The sequence below is a fragment of the Danio rerio genome, chromosome 13, assembly GCF_049306965.1.
Source record: "Danio rerio strain Tuebingen ecotype United States chromosome 13, GRCz12tu, whole genome shotgun sequence".
Lineage (NCBI taxonomy): Eukaryota > Metazoa > Chordata > Actinopteri > Cypriniformes > Danionidae > Danio > Danio rerio.
Genome location: NC_133188.1, coordinates 52,775,001 through 52,796,469, shown reverse-complemented (window position 1 = coordinate 52,796,469; position 21,469 = coordinate 52,775,001). Strand labels below are relative to the sequence as shown.

General features: G+C 38.3%; 1 protein-coding gene across 13 annotated transcripts in view; it reads right to left on the bottom strand.

The window, feature by feature from the left end:
- LOC100331556 (signal induced proliferation associated 1 like 2) overlaps positions 1–21,469 on the bottom strand; it is an 823,625-nt gene that overhangs the window by 525,014 nt on the left and 277,142 nt on the right. For 12 of the 13 annotated variants that reach the window (XM_073920327.1, XM_073920319.1, XM_073920321.1 and 9 more), the window contains 4 exons: positions 18,490–18,621; positions 13,187–13,304; positions 13,027–13,108; positions 10,261–10,951 (listed from right to left, as the gene is read on the bottom strand). The exons of the other annotated variant lie outside the window; for it this stretch is intronic. In XM_073920327.1, the coding sequence (XP_073776428.1) occupies positions 10,805–10,951; positions 13,027–13,108; positions 13,187–13,304; positions 18,490–18,621 (479 nt within the window). In that variant the 3' untranslated portion in view covers positions 10,261–10,804. Of the gene's footprint in view, positions 1–10,260; positions 10,952–13,026; positions 13,109–13,186; positions 13,305–18,489; positions 18,622–21,469 lie in introns of those variants that run through there. 13 annotated transcript variants of the gene reach the window in all.

Here is a 21,469-nt window from a genome sequence, read left to right as displayed (position 1 = left end):
GTTGGTGGAATGAACTCCCTAACTGCATCAGAACGGCAGAATCACTCGCTTTCTTCAAGAAACGACTAAAAACTCAACTATTTAGTTTCCACTTCACTTCCTAATCTGCAATTGCCTCTGGATATACCACTAACTGTACTCAAAAAAATTTAATTAAATAAATTTTTTTTAAAAAAGTACTAATACTTTCCTTATTAGACTTTACAGACCTGAAACTTGCCTATAGCACTTATTCATTGTTGCTCTTATAGTTGTGTAAATTGCTTCCTTGTCCTCATTTGTAAGTCACTTTGGATAAAAGCGTCTGCGAAATGACTAAATGTAAATGTAAAACAATGATGCATTAGTTAGTATATTTATTAACATGAACAAACTAGTAATACATTGATTCCGGTGTTTATTCATCTTTGTAAATGTTAGTTATACTGTATAATATTAATATTAAATACTACTTGTCTGAGAGGTGCTTTGTCAGCGTGTCAGACAGATCTCCAGATACAGGTTTTTAATGTACGGAGTTTTTCCATCATTACAGCCTCAGCTTTTAAAGGATCATAAAAGCTCATCCCTGTGTGTTTGTCTCACCTGGTGTGTGTTTGCCAGAGAGCAGAGGCTTCATTTATCATCATCAGATCCCCACTGAGGATCACAATCAAATCCATACATCTTACAAATCCACAAACAATCTCGTCTTGTTTATTTGTGGGTGAACAAACAGCAGCAAATCTAACATGAACTGCTGTTTAAGACCACGATCACAGTGTTTGTTGTGTATGTGCGCGGTACAAACCACACGCTAACGCTTTATTTTGATGGTCCTCTTGAGTATTAGTAGACTGGCAGCTTAATATCCATTGATTCTGCTTCTTCTAAAGACATTTAACTGACTATAAGAAACTTTGCAAGCACATGTCAACTTACTCTAAATCCAACCTAACAGTCTACTTATAATATAATGAGAGTTAGTTGGCATGTAGATGTAGAACTTAAATTCAACAAACAGACTATCAAAATAAAGTGTGACCAACCAAACACACTCATAATTAACCTTAAAACAGAATGCCAGACATTATTGTTTAACAGAGATTTTTAGTTTTAGTATGTTGTTAAATCATATCCTTTATAATCATCAGCATGCCAATTGCTGGCTTAGTGAGAAGAATTCATTCGCAAAAACAGACACATTTTAAAAATATATACAGTTGAAGTCAATTATTAGCCACCCTTTAAATTAATTTTTTCTTTTTTAAATGTTTCCCGAATGATGTAGCAAGGAAATTTTCACAGTATGTCTGATAATATTTTTTTCTTCTGGAGAAAGTCTTATTTGTTTTATTTTGGCTAGAAGGTCAAAATTATTAGCCCCTTTAAGCAATATATTTTTTCAATAGTCTACAGAGGAAAACTATCGTTATACAATGACTTGCCTAATTACCCTAACCTGCCTACTTAACAAAATTAACCTAGTTAAGCCTTTGAATGTCACTTTAAGCTGTATAGAAGTGTCTTGAAGAATATCTAGTCAAATATTATTTACTGTCATCATTTTAAAAAAAAATCTGCTCTCCGCTAAACAGAATTTGGGGAAAAAAAAAATAAACAGGGGGGTTAATAATTCTGACCTCAACTATATATATATATATATATATATATATATATATATATATATATATATATATATATATATATATACACACACACACACATATATATGTATGAGTGTGTGTGTGTGTGTGTGTGTGTGTGTAGTCGCGTTAGACTTTCTTATTGTCCGGGGGTTGTAAAAATTCTGTCAACCTTGACCGTCAATTAATTTGCATATTTTCTAATCGCTTTTTTCTTTCATATTTTAATAATGAACTTGCACGACGAGCATATACTGTAGGCTAAATTATTTATTTATTTATTTGACAAATGATCAAAAACTCATATCTGCCTTACCTCATATCTTCCTGCTGCATCGACCTGAACTGTGTGCTTGCCTGTGGGTAATCAAACGCATCAAGAGAGACTGATGCAGAGGCAGTTGTCATCAAAATCTGTGTATTTGCCTCGGAAAGTCGACTTCTCGTGACCGTTTTTAATTTTTTCTGGAGGCTGAAGCTGCGTTCTGCTGAAACACTGGAGAGTCCTTGCCAGAAGCAGCCCGACTCTACAGACAGACACGGCCATATATGGTTAACAGGAATCAGGCCAATGATTTACAGCTGCACAAACGCATGTGCGGGAGTGAGCTGCGGGCCATACTGGACTCGGATGACACTCTCCAATGCCGAGTCGGAGCCGAGGGGCAGCCGAGCTCGGGCCGATTACTACCTGCTACCTCAGCCAGCGTTTTGTAGTTAGGAAACATTTATCTTAAGGAAGTGATCAGAAGTTTCTCCAAAAACTAGTAAGCAAACGTTTTCTTTCCCAAACACTCGGTTTAGATTCCATTTAAAAAACTCAAGTCTAATATAGTGAAAGAATCAGTTCATTAACTTGTCACAATACAAAATTTTGGTAATAAAAAAAAAAAAAAAAGTCCATTTCCCATGAACATTTAAGCACTGTTGATGGTGTTCTTAAACAGCTCTGATTTGCCATGGTGTTCACCGGTGCTCAACAGAAATGACTGTGATTGGCCGTGAAGGTCATCAGATCACCACTCAGAGATTGCAAACACATATGCAGACATTGGAGCTTTTTAAAGCAGTGAAGATCAGTCGATTCATTAGTGGATCCCTCGTTTTTTTTTGCACTGTAAACATCGGTGAAGTGTCAAGTCTTACGAACACCCTCTCAAAGTAGTGTTACCAATTGTTATGTACTGTCATCATGGCAAAGACAAAATAAATCAGTTATTAGATTTAAAAAAAAAATTAAAACTATTGTTTAAAATGGTGACGCAGGGGAGCAGTAGGTAGTGCTGTCGCCTCACAGTAAGAAGGTCGCTTGTTCGAGCCTCGGTTGGTTCAGTTGGCGTTTCAGTGTGGAGTTTGCATGTTCTCCCTGCGTACGCATAGGTTTCCTCCGGGTTCTCCAGTTTCCCCAACACAGTCCAAACACATGTGGTACAGGTGAATTGGGTAGACTAAATTATCCGTAGTGTATGAGTGTAAATGAGTGTGTGTGGATGTTACCCAGAGATGGTTTGTGGCTGGAAGGGCATCCGCTGTGTAAAAAAACGTGCTGGATAAGTTGGCGGTTCATCCCGCTGTGGTGACCCCTGATTAATAAAGGCACCAAGCCGAAAAGAAAATGAATGAATTTGTTTCAAAATGTGTTGAAAAAAAATCTCTTAAACAGCAGGAAATTGTTTTAAAAGAATGAAAATTTTACAGGAGGGTGAATAATGTCGTCTCCCACTGTAAATAAGCAGCTTCTGTCCTGCAGTCTGGATGTGTTTCTCCACTTATTTTATAGACGTCTATCGCACAAGCGGTTTCCTCTCGTCCTAATGAAGCAGACATTAAAGGGTCACGAAACACCAAAACACATGTGTTGAGTTGTTGACAGTTGTATATGTGTCCCACACTGCTAAAAACACTATTAGGACACCTATATTTCACTAAAAAGTGTAAATTGGTTGTTTTTGCGTTATTTCAAGCAAATTCGTACTTCTGGTTTGAAACGAATTTTTGAAGCTGCGTCACGGTCATGACATAATAGCGTGTATTCCAGCGTGCAGACTGGACGTCTGTGCCAGAGTGTGTCTTATTACGTCTTACAGTGTGATGCATTAATGCATGAGTAAGGCTTGGTTCAAATCAATCAGCGCGCTCTATTGTGCAACTTCATTAATATTCATTACTGTCACAGTGTTTAGACGACAGAGACGCCACGTTGTGTTGGCAAAACAAGCGTGAAGTGTTGCTTTTATAGTTTGCTGCAGTGAAGTTTTGTTTTCATTTTCTCTCTGTGAGAGCGCAGCTGGAGTCACGTGTGGATTAACAGTGTACGCGACGCCCGACAACAATAACTTACGTGTCTAAGGAGGAACATTGTTTACCTGAGAGCTGTTCTCATCTGCAAACGCTGAGATCCGGATTCGTTTGTAGTCTCCTCTAAATAAAGACGCGGCTCTAGTTGCTGGTGATTGTTCTGTCTCTACAGATTTGGTAAGTGAGCGACCAGTGCTCTTTGTTTATTCAGTTTGTTCGTATCTAACAAACTATTGCACCGAGTGTAAACATGTTAGCACCACAACCAAACTTTAACCTCGTGTAGGATTTTCACCGCATTAAGTGACCGGAATAACACACGCGGCTTTCTGACACTACCTGCCGAGTGTATCTAAGTTTACGGGAAATGCTGAGTTTTTTTCTCTCATTCGCCGTGCGGTATCAAACATTGCATGAAAAATACACGCTTAGAGCAGATCCTCGAATCAAATATCACGTTTGTCGCGAGGGGCATGAATGAATTCCCTGAATGAAAGAGCCAAACTGCAGTTAAAGTCCAACATTTAATAATTTGGCAAATAATTCGACTACAGATGTCCATGTAGGTTAAACACCATCACTTTCTGCTGTATGTGTGTGTGTGTGTGTGTGTGTGTATTTTGACTCTGAAACTCGCACGTGCCCAAATAGACACTCCCACACCATCCCACTTTTCTTCCTCTGACACTCCCCCCTAAACAGAGCTGGACACGCCCACTTTTCTGACTTTTTCCAAAGTAGAGGTGTGAAAACATCCTGCTGAAACGAGGGGGTTTCATGGCCCTTTAATGATCTCTGTAAAGTCAATAACATGCTTTTGTTTTTCTCCTGCTTACCTCAGTTAGATTGAAGTTTGCTCAAATATTTCCTGTGAATTGAGAGTTAAACACATTTGAAGGACGTTTACATTTTGTGCATTAAGCAAACGCTCCTATCCAAAGTGACTTACAACAGAGGAAAACATAAATCAACAAACATTCATTCATTCGTTTTCCTTCAGCTTAGTCCCTTATTTATCTGGGGTTGCCAAGTGGGATGAACCGCCAACTATTCCAGCATGTGTTTTACACAGTGGATGCCCTTCCAGCTACAACCCAGCACTGGGAAACATCTCATTCACACACCACGGCCAATTCAGTTAATCAATTCCCCTATAGCGCATGTGTTTGGACTGTGCATGGGGGAAACCGGAGCACCCGGAGGAAACCCACACCAACACGGGGAGAACATGCAAACTCCACACAGAAATGCCAACTGACCCAGCCGGGACTCGAACCAGCAACTTTCTTGCTGTGAGGCGACAGTGCTTACTTATCACTGAGCTATCGTGCCATTCACATGACAAAATAACTACCACCAAAAAAAGACAGCTGCTAACTTTTTTTGGATTGGGTTCCCAGTATTTCGAGTGCATGTTATTCAGTGGGAACGGGTGAGGCATCTGCTTGTCACATTGACTCAACAACCACTTCCTACATCGCACAATGTGTCACATCTCCACTTCCTGTCTGGCTCTCTGCAAATATTATTAGTGGCCTATAAATGACACATGCGTAATCCCTCAGCAGTGAACGCAGATCTCCAACACATGTGCAGAACAGCAGTCTCCATCAGTGTTGAGTTAGTTACACTATATATATATATATATATATATACAAACCCGATTCCAAAAAAGTTAGGACACTGTACAAATTGTGAATTAAAAAGGAATGCAATAATTTACAAATCTCATGAACTTACATTTTATTTACAATAGAATATAGATAACATTAACAATTAAAATTTCAGGCCAAATGTTGGCTCATTTTGGATTTCAAGACAGCTACACATTCCAAAAAAGTTGGGACAGGTAGCAATAACAGGCTAGAAAAGTCAAATGTACGTATTAGAAACAGCTGGAGGACCAATTTACCACTTATTAGGTCAATTGGCAACATGATTGAGTATAAAAAGAGCCTCTCAGAGTGGCAGTGTCTCTTAGAGGTTAAGATGGCCAGAGGATCACCAATTTCGCCAATGCTGCGCCAAAAAATAGTGGAGCAATATCAGAAAGGAGTTTCTCAGCGAAAAATTGCTGAGTTTGAAGTTATCACCATCTACAGTGCATAATATCATTCAAAGATTCAGAGAATCTGGAACAATCTCTGTGCGTAAGGGTCAAGGCCGGAAAACCATACTGGATGCCCGTGATCTTTGGGCCTTAAGACGCCACTGCATCACAAACAGGAATGCTACTATAATGGAAATCACAATATGGGCTCAGGACTACTTCCACAAAACATTGTTGGTGAACACAATCCACCGTGCCATTCGCCGTTGCCAGCTAAGAGTCTATAGGTCAAAAAAGAAGCCATATTTAAACATGATCCAGAAGCGCAGGCGTTTTCTCTGGGCCAAGGCTCATTTAAAATGGACTGTGGGAAAGTGGAAAACTGTTCTGTGGTCAGACGAATCAAAATTTGAAGTTCTTTTTGGAAAACTGGGACGCCATGTGATCCGGACTAAAGAGGACAGGGACAACCCAAGTTGTTATCAGCGCTCAGTTCAGAAGCCCGCATCTCTGATGGTATGGGGTTGCATGAGTGCATGTGGCATGGGCAGTTTACACATCTGGAAAGGCACCATCAATGCTGAAAGGTATATCCAAGTTCTAGAACAACATATGCTCCCATCCAGACGTCGTCTCTTTCAGGGAAGACCTTGCATTTTCCAACATGACAATGCCAGACCACATACTGCATCAATTACAACATCATGGATGCGTAGAAGAAGGATCAAGGTAGTGAATTGGCCAGCCTGCAGTCCAGATCTTTCACCCATAGAAAACATTTGGCACATCATAAAGAGGAAGATGCGACAAAGAAGACCTAAGACAGTCGAACACCTAGAAGCCTGTATTAGACAAGAATGGGAGAACATTCCTATTCCTAAACTTGAGCAACTTGTCTCCTCAGTTCCCAGACGTTTGCAGACAGTTGTAAAAAGAAAAGGGGATGCCTCACAGTGGTAAACATGGTCTTGTCCCAACTTTTTTGAAATGTGTTGTTGGCATGAAATATAAAATCAACTTATTTTCCCCTTAAAATTATACATTTTCGCAGTTCAAACATTTGACATGTCATCTATGTTCTATACTGAATAAAATATTGAAATTTGGAGCTTCCACATCATTGCATTCAGATTTTATTCACAATTGGTACAGTGTCCCAACTTTTTTGGAATCGGGTTTGTATATGAGCAATATCACACGAGTAGCAGTGCGATATGGCTGTATATCGGCACTGGCGGGAGGCGTGCGTTGGCACAAGGCCGCAGGCCTGTTTTATTTCTAGCTGAAATAAAACAAATAAGACTTTCTCTAGAAGAAAAAATATAATAGAAAATACTGTGAAAAATTCCTGAATCTGTTCAACATCATTTGGGAAATATTTGAATGAGAAAAAATAAAATAAAATCACAGAAGGGCAAATAATTTTGACTTCAAACAAGGAGTGATAAATGTAAATGTTCATCTGAATTTTCCCTCTCTCCTGCAGCTGAAGCTCTGATATAAAGCATCCATCAGATATGAACTTATTCTGCAATATGATGATGATGCTGCTGCTGCTTCCATGGCAACAAAACCCCCTGGCAACAATAATTGTGTGCTTGTGCAGAGCTGCAGGAAATGTCAGAGTCATCAGAAAGTCCATCAAATCAGAAACAAGCAGAGGTTTGAGTTACAGACAGCAGATCATGAGGAAACACACTTCCCCACAACATCACATATGCACAATTATATATGCTCAATATGTTCCGCGATCTAAAATAATGCGTTTCCTTCCCATCTAGTTTGACACTATTGACATTGTAAAAAGAGCAACAGAAATAAAGATGTCTTGACTCCACTCAGCATTTACAGATACATTTAGCATCTGTTTTACTGCTAAGGTGAAAATTATCATGATCATAATGCCATAAATTATATTTGCATTTAATTTAGCAAGAAATAGACATATTTGATATTTTCTTTTTGTTAGTAATAATAATAATAATAATGATAATAATAATAATAATATAATGAAAAAAAAATAATATTAATAATAAAAATAATACCATTTTATTTTTCTGAATTAATAGCTTTTCTGTCATTATTAGCTAGGCGGTGCATTTTGTTGCAGTGGAAGTATCCTCAACCCCCATCCCATACTCAGTGGATTAAAGATGCCTTATTTTTTGTTAAATTAGAAAAAATTAAACATAGTCTTCGAGGTTCAGTGGTCAAATTTTCTAATATTTGGTTGCCTTTTTTGGAACATGTCAAATCTCTGAGACTTAAGGCAATTACTGTGGAGTGAATGGTTGCCATTCTTGCATTTTTGTTTTGATCTGTGCTTCCAGTTGAGTATCAGTGCTGCTGATAAACCACAAACATACAACTTTTTCTTGACATAAAACCACAAGTTAAGAATGTGCCACCCCCCAGCCTATTTAGTTTAATACATTTTCCCTTTTCTCTCGCTTTTTTTAAAATTTCTTTTCTATTTTTTTCTATTTGTTTATTTTATTTTATTATTACTGTTTATTTTACTTAATACACCATGCTGTCAACCTCAACGTCTCGTACAAACCTGTTTATATGCTCAATTTGAAAATTGATTTATGCACATCATATACTGTTTATGCATGTCATATACTGTGTGTCGCACAATATGAGGGTTATAGTGTGGTTTATTTATTTATTTATTTATTTATCAATGTTGTACTGTTACATATATATATATATATATATATATATATATATATATATATATATATATATATATATATATATATATATATATATTTCTGTTTGTACTGTTATTGTCTCTTTTTACTTTTTACTTCTGTTTGTTAACTTTCAAAAAAATCTAATAAATAAATCTTAAAAAATAATACTAATAAAAATAATAACAATAATAATAATAATAATAAAAATGATAATATTAATAATACTAATAAAAATAAAAATGATAATAATAACATTGATAATAATAATAAAAATAATAAAAACAATAATAATGTTAATAATAATGATAACAACAACAATAATAATAACAACAATAATAAAAAAATAATGTGTTTTCAATAATAAAAAATAACTCACTGGTGGGAGGCGTGCGTTTGTAATACACAAAGGGTAAAGAGGCTGTACGGGTGCTGATTACTTAAATATGTCACAGCTATCAGCCAATCAGATTCGAGAACCAGACAGAACTGACAGAATATATATCTCAAACCTGATTGGCTGATAGCCGTGCGATATTCTGCAATATCAGAAATCCTACAGCCTCTTTACCCTTTGTGTATTACTCCGCCCACATACAGCCAGCAGAGAGCAGACACTACAGATCTAAAGTTTAAAAGATGCACGCTCAACTGTTAAACTGTCAGCTTATGATTTAAATCCAATGTGGAAGAAAGTAGTTCCTCATACAAAAGGGTTTTTGAGACTCTCTATGTTTGATTTAGTTTTTATATACTCAATTATGCCGTCAAACTGTTGTATAAATGCAATATCACACTCATAGCAGTGTGATATGGCTGTATATTGGGACTGGTGGGGGCACGCCTCCCACCAGTGCGATATACAGCAATATCGCACTGCTACAAGTGTGATATTGCTCATATATACACTAACCTACAAAAGTCTTGTCGTTGATTCCAGTTGTAAGAGAAATAAATAATGACCTCTAGTTATTTATATATATAATATAATATGGTGTGAAGATACAAGATGTGCAGCACCTAAAACTATGGATATTGGAAGCCTGTACTGGCATTTCTCCAGCAGTATTACTATCAGTGTGTGAAGAGGAGTAAAAGAGGGTTGCATTGACAATCCACCACAATGGGCAGCACACTGAACACATTTTATAAGTATTCAGAAACTTGTAAATAACTCATGAAAGAATAAAGTTATGTTAAAACCATTTACACCATTGTTTTTCTTGTGAAATTCTCAATAAGTTTGATGTGTCACATGACCCTCTTCCTATTGAAAAAACAAAGGTTGGATCCAAGATGGCCGACTTCAAAATGGCCACCATGGTCACCCCCCGTCTTGAAAAGTTTGCCCCCTCACATATACTAATGTGCCACAAACAGGACGTTAATATCTCCAACCATTCCCAGTTTATTAAGGCGTATCCATATAAATGGCCCACCCTGTATAATGCAATACATTACCGTGATGCACACTATTGCATGCATAATTCTTCAATTAAAATGTTTTCAATCACAAAAGATGTAAACAGCAATGAATATTTGCTCATTCATTTAAAACCTAAAACACTGAAAAAAACCACAAACGACGTCATCGTTTTACATACTACATTTATTAAAAAAAAAAAGAAGCAACCAACCAATCAACGTCGCATCTTTACATGAAACCCATTTACAGAGAAACACATCTTGTAAAAGCGTAGAAACCATCGACGTGTTGATCTAGCAGCATCCAAATGTTGGAATGAGGGAGACCAGACACAAAATCCTCATCAATAATCAATCAAAACATCTCTGATTTCAGACGCAGACTACAGCCGTCACAGTAAGGCCTTCAACGAGCCTGATGCAGTCCAGAAAATCAGGTTAAATAAGCTTAAATAACAGTGTTAAATACACAACCATTAACCGGAGGCTCTCGGCGCAACAACCAGCGTTTCTGCCACGGATTATTGCGGATTCGGGACACTAAAACTGCGGACGTGAGGAGAGTGAAGAAGGTACCGCTTTATATGACGGAGGCAGAAGATGAAAGTCTTGCAGCGCTACATTCATAATCCGCCTCCAGGATCCCGGTTTAGCACATTCTCCAGTCTGTACTTACATTCCACAGATACGGCTGATATTCTGGGTCTCCATCAAGGCTTCTTGTCGATGGTGTGGAAGAACCAGTCAGTGAACTTGCGGAGCTGCGCAGCGGCTGTCTGACTCTCCTCCTGCAGACGCATGTTATCCTGACGCAGATGCTGCACCTCCACCTGCAGGATCGCCTTATCCTCCTTCTCCTGCACACAAGAAGAAACACTTCAGGATCATGGAGGAGAAGACACATTAGCAATGCACACTGTTTTGTGTATTTAAGTAGATTAATTTTTTTTTTTTTTTGGCTGATGCTTTGAATTTTAAAATGCATGTGTGTGCGTCAATTAATTTATCCATATCTATTTATCTATACACACACATCTATCTTCCTATATATCTGTTCACTCTATGGCCACTTTAATAGGTACACCTGTTCAACTGCTTATTAATGCAAATTTCTAGTTAGCCAATCACATGGCAGCAACTCAATGCATTTAGGCATGTAGACATGGTCAAGACGATCTGCTGCAGTTTGAACCGATCAGAATGAGGAACAAAGGTGATTTAAGTGACTTGGCATGGTTGTTGGTGCCAGACGGGCTGGTCTGAGTATTTCAGAAACTGCTGATCTACTGGGATTTTCACGCACAACCATCTCTAGGGTTTACAGAGAATGGCCAGACTGGCTCCAGCTAATAGAAAGGCAACAGTAACTCAAATAAGCATTCGTTACAAGCGAGGTCTGCAGAAGAGCATCTCTGAACACACAACACGTCCAACCTTGAGGCGGATGGGCTACAGCAGCAGAAGACCACACCGGGTGCCGCTCCTGTCAGCTAAGAACAGGAAACTGAGGCTACAATTCACACAGGCTCACCAAAACTGGACAATAGAAGATTGGAGAAACGTTGCCTGCTCTGATGAGTCTCCATTTCTGCTGACACTTTCGGATGGTCGGGTCAGAATTTGGCCTCAACAACATGAAAGCATGGATCCATCCTGCTTATTAACGGTTCAGGCTGCTGGTGGTGGTGTAATGGTGTGGGGGAGATTTTCTTGGCACACTTTGGGTTCATTAGTACCAATTGAGCATCGCGATAGGATTAAGGCAGTTCTGAAGGCAAAAGTTGTCCAACCCGGTACCTAATAAAGTGGCCGGTGAGTGTGAATAAAAATAATTAAAATGTATTATTTTATCATTTATTTAATAGGGTATATGCCGAAGCATGCTAATAGGACTTTTAATTTGCCAGTAACCTGGGTTAAGCGCTTCCGGCGAATTGAATGCCAATGCAAAATTCGATAAGTTCAAGGTCTGTTTTCTTTAAAAATCAGCGATCTCCACTAGCTGAGTGATATCCGATTTAAAGTGGGTCTCAGATTGTACAAGAAGCACTGCATTAAATTACATTTCCCCTCGCCATGTCTTTATAATATGAGCATTTATTTTACCCCATTATATTCAGTGGAGCTTTTGCGTTAGCCTGCCGATTCTGACGGGCACGTGCGAGTAAACGATTTTGTCTCGCTTAACGCTTGAGCAACTAAATAAATGCTTATTAATAATGCTTAAAAAGTTTATTTAACTAAATGTATTTTAAGGAAATTACAACATCGATGCTGTATAAGGAACCATATAAAATGGAAAAAAGTTCACAATAACAGGTCACCGGAAGTGTATCAGCATGGGAACAGCACTAGCTCGGCATATACCCTATTATTGTCATTCTATTAAACGTAGTTTTAATTTGTACTGTCTTAAAAACATTTTCTTTTATTAAACATAATTACAAAATTTAAAAAAATCACATTTCCCAGAGATGGGTTGCAGCTGGAAGGGCATCCGCTGCGTAAAAACTTGCTGGATAAGTTGGCGGTTCATTCCGCTGTGGCGACCCCAGATTAATAAAGGGACAAAGCCAAAAAAAAAATGAACGAATATATAAATATACAGATGTCAAACTAATTTATTAAAATCTAAACTTATTTTTACAAATTCTCTTTAATGTTTTAAACTGTTTTTGGTTGTATGGAAACTTATTATTATAGTATTTTATTTTTATGAAAACATGTCTGATGCTTACAAATTTTATAATTAAAATGTAGAATATATATATATATATATATATATATATATATATATATATATATATATATATTTTTTTTTTTTTTTTTTTTACTTTATTTTATTTTATTTTTTTAAGAATTAATAAAAAAAAAATGTAAATCAGGTGGAGTGTTGGTGTAAAGCATCGTCCAGCAGTCGTCCGTTATTCACCTTCTTGAGGTCGTACTGCAGCTGTCTCAGGATCACCTCCAGCTGGTTGACTTTGCCAGTCAATGTGGCAGGAGACGTATCTCTGCAGACACAGAAGACTTCAGACTCCACACAGATGCTCAGAGTATGTGTGTGTGTGTGTGTGTGTGTGTAAACTCACCCAGACTCCAGCGCTGCTCCTTCAGCCGCCGCCACACGTCTGGTGAGTTCTCGAGAAATCTGCAGCGCTTCTGCTCTCTGCATGTCTGTCATGGTGCAGAACGAGGCCACACGCTGGTCTGAACACACAACATCACAACCTATTCAAACTCCCAAAAAAAAACACTGGCATGGCTGCACACATCATTTTAATTTGCATTAATGGGTCATTAAAAACATTTTGTTTTGGAATCTGCATCAATTTAAATTTAAGAGCTATCTTTTATGTAAGAGATGAAGCATCTAGGTGGTTTACCCCATGTATCACACAACACTAAAATAAACACAAAACACATGTGAATTTATGTAACTGAGGCCATTGTGTGTGTGATCATTTGCAATTGTGTGTGTATTTTAAAATGTTATTTTATTAATAATTTATTAATTCATTAATGAAAGGCAAAGCTGATAGAAATTAAAACGGCTGAATGGAGTATACACTAACCAATGTATTATTCAGCCACAAGATCACCAAACAGTTAAAAACAGCAACATGAGAGACAAGCGTATACATATGGATGTGAACATAATCACTGATGGCCAAAATGATTCTGCTTATTAGTGTTATTAGATTTAATAGGCCATGTAGTTTCTGTCAGGTTTGTGTTGAATTAAATGATTAATAAACTACGTCTCAGAACAATGTTTTGTGTGTAATTTCTAAACATAGGCATGTAATAAGCGTGATGAAGTACATTTAGGACTGTTGTTTTCACAAAATAAATCCGTTTTTATTTTAACTTTTTTTTACATTCTTTTGAATAATAGTAACGATCAGATTTAAGGCTGATTTATACTTCTGCGTCAAACACCGGCGTATGCTACGGAGCTGACGCATAGCCCTTCGCCGTGGCCATCGGCGTCACTGACGTGCACCTCTCAAAAAATGTAACTACACGTCGCAACAACGCGTAGCGCAAGCTCTGTGATTGGTCGGCTTCGTAGCGCTGACGAGTCTGGGCGGGACCGGGAGCCGCGCGAATGGCGCGAGCGATTGTTTACAAGTGTGGAGTCCCGTGAAGGAGCTCCGGATGGAAAGATTTGTTCTGTATTTACCTCATAGTTAAAGTTTTTGCACGTCCGCCGGTTCTTGCCTCAAAATGAGTGAGTTTGAGTCACTTGTACAACCAGGAAGTGTTCATGAAAACCAAAACAGAAGCGAAGAAACTCGACACAGAGGAACATTTACACCTCACTGCCAACTAGTGTTTCGAAAGTGTTAATGCAGACCAACAGAGACAGCGCGCAGAAGTATAAATGCACAGCTGCGCGCGTTGCCTGCGCCGTGAGTTACGCCGGTCACCTGACGCAGAAGTATAAATCAGGCTTAACGCACCAAACCAAAGAAGTAACTAAAAAAACCGCAAGCGCGCAGGACAAACTTCAGTAACTCTGCACACAAAATAAATCCGAAATGCTTCCAGAATGTATTGATAGCGCTTCACTTTTTCCACATATTTTTATTCCAAAATGGATTAGATTTGTTTATTTCCTCAACATTCTACACACAATCCCCCAATAATGACAATGTGAAAAAAGAGTTTGTTGCAAATTTATTAAAAATAAAAAAGCTGAAAGATCACATGTGCATCTGTATTCACAGCCTTTGGCGTGGAGCTCTAAACTGAGCTCAGGTACATTCTGTTTCCACTGATCATTCTTGAGATGTTTCAGCAGCTTCGTTGGAGTTCACCTGTGGTCAATTCAGCTGATTGCGCATGATTTGAAAAGGCATTCACCTGTCTATATAACAGGAATCACCAAACTTGCTCCTGAAGGTCTGGTGTCCTGCAGATTTTAGCTCCAACCCTAATCAGACACGCCTGAACAAGCTAATCAAGCTCTTATTAGGTATACTTGAAACACTCAGGCAGGTGTGTTGAGGCAAGTTGGAGCTAAACCCTGCAGGGCACCAGACCTCCAGGAACGAGATTGGTGACACCTGCTTTTTAAGGTCCCAGGGTTGACAGTCCATGTCAAAGCACAAAACAAGCATGAAGACAAAGGAACTGTCTGTAGACCTCCGAGACAGGATTGTCTCAAGGCACAAGGCTAGGGAAGGTTACAGAAACATTTCTGCTGCTCTGAAAATTCCAATGAGCACAGCGGCCTCCATCATCAGTGGAAGATGTTTGAACCACCAGGACTCTTCCTACAGCTGGCCGGCCATCTAAGCTGAGTGATCGGGGGAGAAGGGGCTTAGTCAGGGAGGTGATCAATAACACGATGGTCACTCTGTCTGAGCTCCAGCGTTCTTCTGTGGAGAGAGGAGAACCTTACAGAAGGACAACCATCTGTGCAGCAGTCCACCAATCAGGCCTGTATGGTGGAGTGGCCAGACGGAAGAAACTCCCTACTGGAATTTGCCAAAAGGCATCTGAAGGACTCTCAGACCATAAGAAACTAAACTCTCTGGTCTGATAAAACTCAAATGAAACTCTTCGGAGTGAATGCCAGGCGTTACGTTTGGAGAAAACCAGGCAGCGCTCATCACCATGCTAATACCATCCCTACAGTGAAGCATGATGGTGTTAGCATCATGTCATGGGGATGTTTTTCAGCAGCAGGAACGGGAAGACTAGTCAGGATAGAGGGAAAGATGAATGCAGCGATGTACAGAGACATCCCCAATGAAAACCTGCTTCAGAGTGCTCTTGACCTCAGTCTGGGGCGACGGTTCATCTTCCAGTAGGACAATGACACAAAGCAAACCGCCAAAATATCAATGGAGTGTCTTCACTACAAGCGCTATCAATACTTTCCTGATGCACTGCATATATAGCAGAAAAACAAAACGTTGCAATTTTAGATTTTGCCAATATTGTGCAGCCTTCATATATAAATAATAAAATGTTGATTTTATTAAACATTTGTTAATGTTTCAATACTAAACACTGATGTCAAAAAAAATAATAATCACTTCTCATCCTGAATGGAAAACCTCTAAAGCGGAGAAACGCATCAGGAAGTAAATCATCATTCTTAATGTTTAGATTGACCACTGACCCAACACAGGCCTCATAAAACAAACCCAGACTTCTTCACAAACACAGACTGATGCAATATTTGGAGACAAAGTTACACTTTTAGAGGAGATGCTTTTCTTCTAGGTCTCTCTGTGACCCAGAATAACGCTGCATAAAAACACTGAGAGATAAATATAGCAAACAACATATTTGCCCTCCATTTGCATCAGCGAGCACAACACCAAAAGAAGAAGTGTTAAAAAAGCAGAACTAATGTTCATAATCTCATATACAGTTGAAAGCAGAAGTGTACATACGCTGTATGAAAAGGCACATAACCATTTAAAAAAGTCAGATGTTAATGTGACTATACTTTTCTCTTTTAAGTTCGGATTATCACATTTGATTTTGTCCTGCTTAATAGAAGAATAATGATAGATATTTTTTGAGAAACTAATATAACTTTTCTTGAAAGTCAAGTTTACATACAATGAGATTATTCTGCCTCTGAAAAAGCTCAGATGATGATGTCATGTAAATAGCAAATGCACCATGGCGCGACACAACTGACTCCTAAAGGGAAAAGGAGACGAGACACTGATTGGTTTATTCTCAAAACACAACTATGGGCCCTATCATACACCCGGCGCAATGTGGCGCAAGGAAAATAATACTTGTTTGCTAGTTTCAGCTTGGCGCAAGAGTCGTTTTGAGGCGTTGCGCTACGCTGTTTAAATAGCAAATGCATTAGCGCTCATTTGTGCGCCCATAGGCGTTCTGGTCTAAAAAGGAAGGCGTTCTGAGGCGGACCGCTGGCGCGTTGCTATTTTGAGAAACTATAATAGATTTTTCATTAGACCAAAACAAACCCGGTCTAAACTCCAGCACAGAGTTGCACCTCGCTTACGCACTGCTTAATACGCACAAGAGAGCAATAGGCAAATATCTTTACATATGAAAAAATGTAAATATTAAGGATATATATAGGATATAATAAGAATAGATATAGAATATAAATATAAAGGATTAAAATATTACAAAACATATTATTTTCTAGCCTACATAAATATGAAAAATCACTGCTTTTATGTCTTCTTCATCTCGGGAGGCTTTTTCAGTTCATTCATAACAATTTGCTTTTGTATAATGTTATTATTATTAGCAGTATTATTTATTATATCCATATGTATATTTGTTTTAGTAAAAACAAGCTTAGATTTGCCCACCTGTCAGGTTTTAGACCATATGGGGCACAGCATGTGTTTTAGGATATAACTCAGGTTTTTGAGCTCATTTCATTATTATTGTTCATTTATTAGTTTGCTGGAAATTAGAACTGAATTTAGAAATAGTTTTGAAACGAATATTTGCGCTTAACAAATGCAATTAATTATTTATAGACTAATTGATGTCTGTGCGTAAAGGTTTCCCTATCCAAGAGCGAAAGTGATCCATTATCTCTTATTCTCACGCAGTAGATGCTCTGTTTAACTGTTTTCTGTTAAAAAAATGTAAACTGTTTGCTTGTGAAATGCTCAGTTTTTCCACTTAGACTTACTTTGCGTCCTGTAAATAGCGAATGCGCTCTTGGCGCGACGCAGCTGACTCTTAAAGGGAATGGGAGAGGAGACTCTAATTGGTTTATTCTCAAAACACACCTATAACTCATTAAGAAAATAAACTCAACCCTTTTAGACCATGCACCACGGTGCAAAGCAAATTTTACCGTCATTAAGTTAGCAAAAATGCGTTCTGACACGCCCTGAAAGCGTTTGCGCCCTGCGTTTTGCGCTCTGCGCATGGACCGTCAAAATAGAGCTCTATAACTCATTAAGAGAATACGCTCAACCCTGTTAGACCATGCGGCACGCCGCAGAGCGGATTTTTACGTCCTTAAAAATGCAAAAGTGGATTCGGACACGCCCTTAATGCTTTTGCGCCCTGCGCTTTAGACTTTGCGCCTAGATCGTCAAAATAGAGCCCTCTGTCTTTTATGTGGAGGCCAGGGGATAAACTCAGGCAAGATGATTGTTCTCCTAATTGTCCACTGCTAAAAATGTTTTAAAATATGATGCAACCCCCCACAGAGCTCGCTGAGGCCCCCTTGTGGGCCAGGACTACTCTGTTGGAAGCGCTGCCCTATAGTGCACTTCAAATACAGAAAACATAAACTGAGTAGTCAGTATAGAAGAAGAGTGTATTTTGTGGCTCAAAAAGCATTGTGAATCATCTCTGACATACACACACACACACACACACACACACACACACACACACACACACACACACACTGCTGTACCTTCGAAGGCTCTGGCTGCATCCACGAGGTGTGACCAGTCGAGTCCGCTGGCCGTGTCTGGCAGAGGCATGAGGCCCGGGTCACTGAACTTGGCCCGGTCGGCGAGAGAGCCGTCAGAGAACCAGAACTCATCTGAAGAGACAGAGAGAGAGAGACAGAAGGATGAGCGGCTGCACACGTCACTGTGAGCACTCTGAGGAAAGATGCTTCCAGGAGGCCAAAAGGTCACGATAATGACCACCCTGAAGAGAAACAGCATGAGGAATAAACAGCTAGTGCTTTTTCAAACACAAGATCAGAAAACATCCCCTACATAACCAGTGGCCCTACTTCATTACAATACTTTTGCATAATTCTATTGCTCTTAAAATTTGGTAAATGAAATTAACTTTTACATGATTACGAAGGTTTTATGTGAAAATTGGCGAAACAAAGTTTTATATTGTAGATGGGAGAATGTGTTTCTGTGGAAAGTGTTGTAAAATGTTTAGCAAAAACATAGATCTTTTAATTTATGTTGAAGTATTTTTTATTCTTTATTGGGAATGGAAAAGGTGCATTTACAATGAAAGAAACTTTTTTAAAAACATTGTTTAATAAATGTAATTGATGTTTTATATTTACTGAAAATAAATTGACGCATTTTGGATGAAGCAAAATGGCTTAATAATAATTTTTGAAGGAACACATTTGACACTGTTAGGATACAAAGAGTCTTGTCAGTGTAGTGGCTCCTTCATGGATCAGATTTGTACCTTTGATGAAGGCACTATATTGTACCTGCAGGCTTTAAAAAGGTACATTTTGGTTTTCCCGTGGTATAAATCATGTCCTTAAAGGTACAACTGCAATGGTGCAAATTTGTTTCTTTGTCTTAATGTAACCCCGCCAGTTCAACGCCATCCAACCCACTCCGAGCTGGTATCAAACCTGCGACCTACCGCACGGGAGTCAGTGTCTCTACCAAGAAGGCTTAAGACCATGGCCTCTAGCGTCTGTCGCTAGAGCACCTTTAGAGGTCAGAGGAGTGAGGTTTACCTGCACAGCACTTACTAGCTGGCCTCCGTTACATTAAGGTACAATTCTGTTACATAAAAAGGTACTGTGACAAGGGTTTATACCTTTTTTGGTACAAAATTTATTTTTTTCTGAGAGTGTATTCTCTTAAGGCTCAAGGTGTTTTTTACATGCATTTTTTATTTCTCTTTGCTTTTTGGTCTTATTGGAACCTAATTAGAACAAAAACCTAAGTGTCATCTTTTGAAATGATGTACTTTTAGAGACAAGTGATGTCTAAGTATGTGGACTCGTGGTCCGAATTTACATAAAACACTTTTCCCCAAATTTTTTTTATGCATATTTAACAGAATTTTTTTTTTTAACTTTCTTTGACTATCAGAAAGTAAAAACTTTTCCCCCCCATTTTGGACAGTTAAAAACAGGGTTTGGGACATTTCATATGCTACAAAACAGTTGCAGGATGACACTGTGGGCCCTATCATACACCCAGCGCAATGCGGAGCAAGGCACAACGCAATAGTTGTTTGCTCATTTTGACGTTTTGCACCACGCTGTTTAAATAGCACATGCATTTGCGTTCATATGTGCGCCCATAGGCGTTCTGGTCTAAAAAAGGAGGCGTGTTAAGGCACGTTGCTATTTTGAGGAACTATAATAGGCTGCACAATAGACAAGATCAAAGCTGGTCTAAAGTCCAGCGCAGAGCGCCTTAGTTGTGCGCCTCGCTTAAACATTGCTTATTACACAGGATGTACAGCAACACGCAAATACCATTACAAATGAAAATGAATTAAAATATTACAAATATTATTATTTTCTAGCCTACATCAATATAAAAACCACCTCCTCCATTTCTTCTTCATCTCGGGGGGCTTTTTTAGTTTATTCATGACAATTTGCTTTTGTATAATGTTATTATTATTAGCAGTATTTTTTATTATATGTATATTTATATTTGTTTTATTAAAAACTAGCTTAGGTTTGCCCACCTGTCAGGTTTTAGACCATATGGGGCACAGCATGTGTATTAGGATGTAACTTTTTTGAGTTTTTTATAAATTTTTTGAACACTCCTTTAGTATTGCTGATTTATTTGTTTGCTGAAAATTAGAACGGAATTTAGAAATAGATTTGAAGCAAATCTTCACGCTAAACAAACAAAATCAATTACGTATAGGCTATTGGATGTTTGTGCGTACAACACGATTCTCTATCCACGAGAGTGAAAGTGAAAGTAGATAACGTGGAGGCTCATCTCTTATTCTCACGCTGTAGATGCTCTGTTTAACTGTTTTCCCTCTAGTAAAGCGTTTAATTTTTCCACTTACAAAGTCTGTCATGTAAATAGCAAATGAGCCATGGCGCGACACAACTGACTCTTAAAGGGAATGGGAGATGAGACTCTGATTGGTTAATTCTCAAAACACACCTATAGTTAGGGCCACACGGAATCTGCGCGCGCAGATTTTCCGCAGAATTCCGCAGATTTCTGCAGATTTTTAGCCCATCATTAATTCTGTTTATTTACTTTAGTGAATGTGTGTAAATAAAAATGTATTCAGTTTTTTTTAACTAATTACAGTAATATTATTGACTAATATGAAAATGTTCATCTGATTTATGTACAATGCAGTTTGTAAAGTCCTATTTTTTGTCTTTTAGTAGAGATATTATGAGAGACTTGCTTTGTTTACCAAATAAAGTGGATCTAATTGGATTTGCAATTTAAACATTAAATAAAAGTTAAAAAGTTATTACTTTTTATTTCACATATTAATGTTTTAGTTATGATACTCCCAAAATAATTCCGCAGAAATTCGCAGATTTTTATCAAAATTCTTCGCAGAAATAGTAAAAAACATCCGCAGATTTCGTCTGGCCCTACCTATAACTCATTAAGAGAATAAGCTCAACCCTGTTAGACCATGCGCCACGGCGCAAAGCTGATTTTTTCATCCTT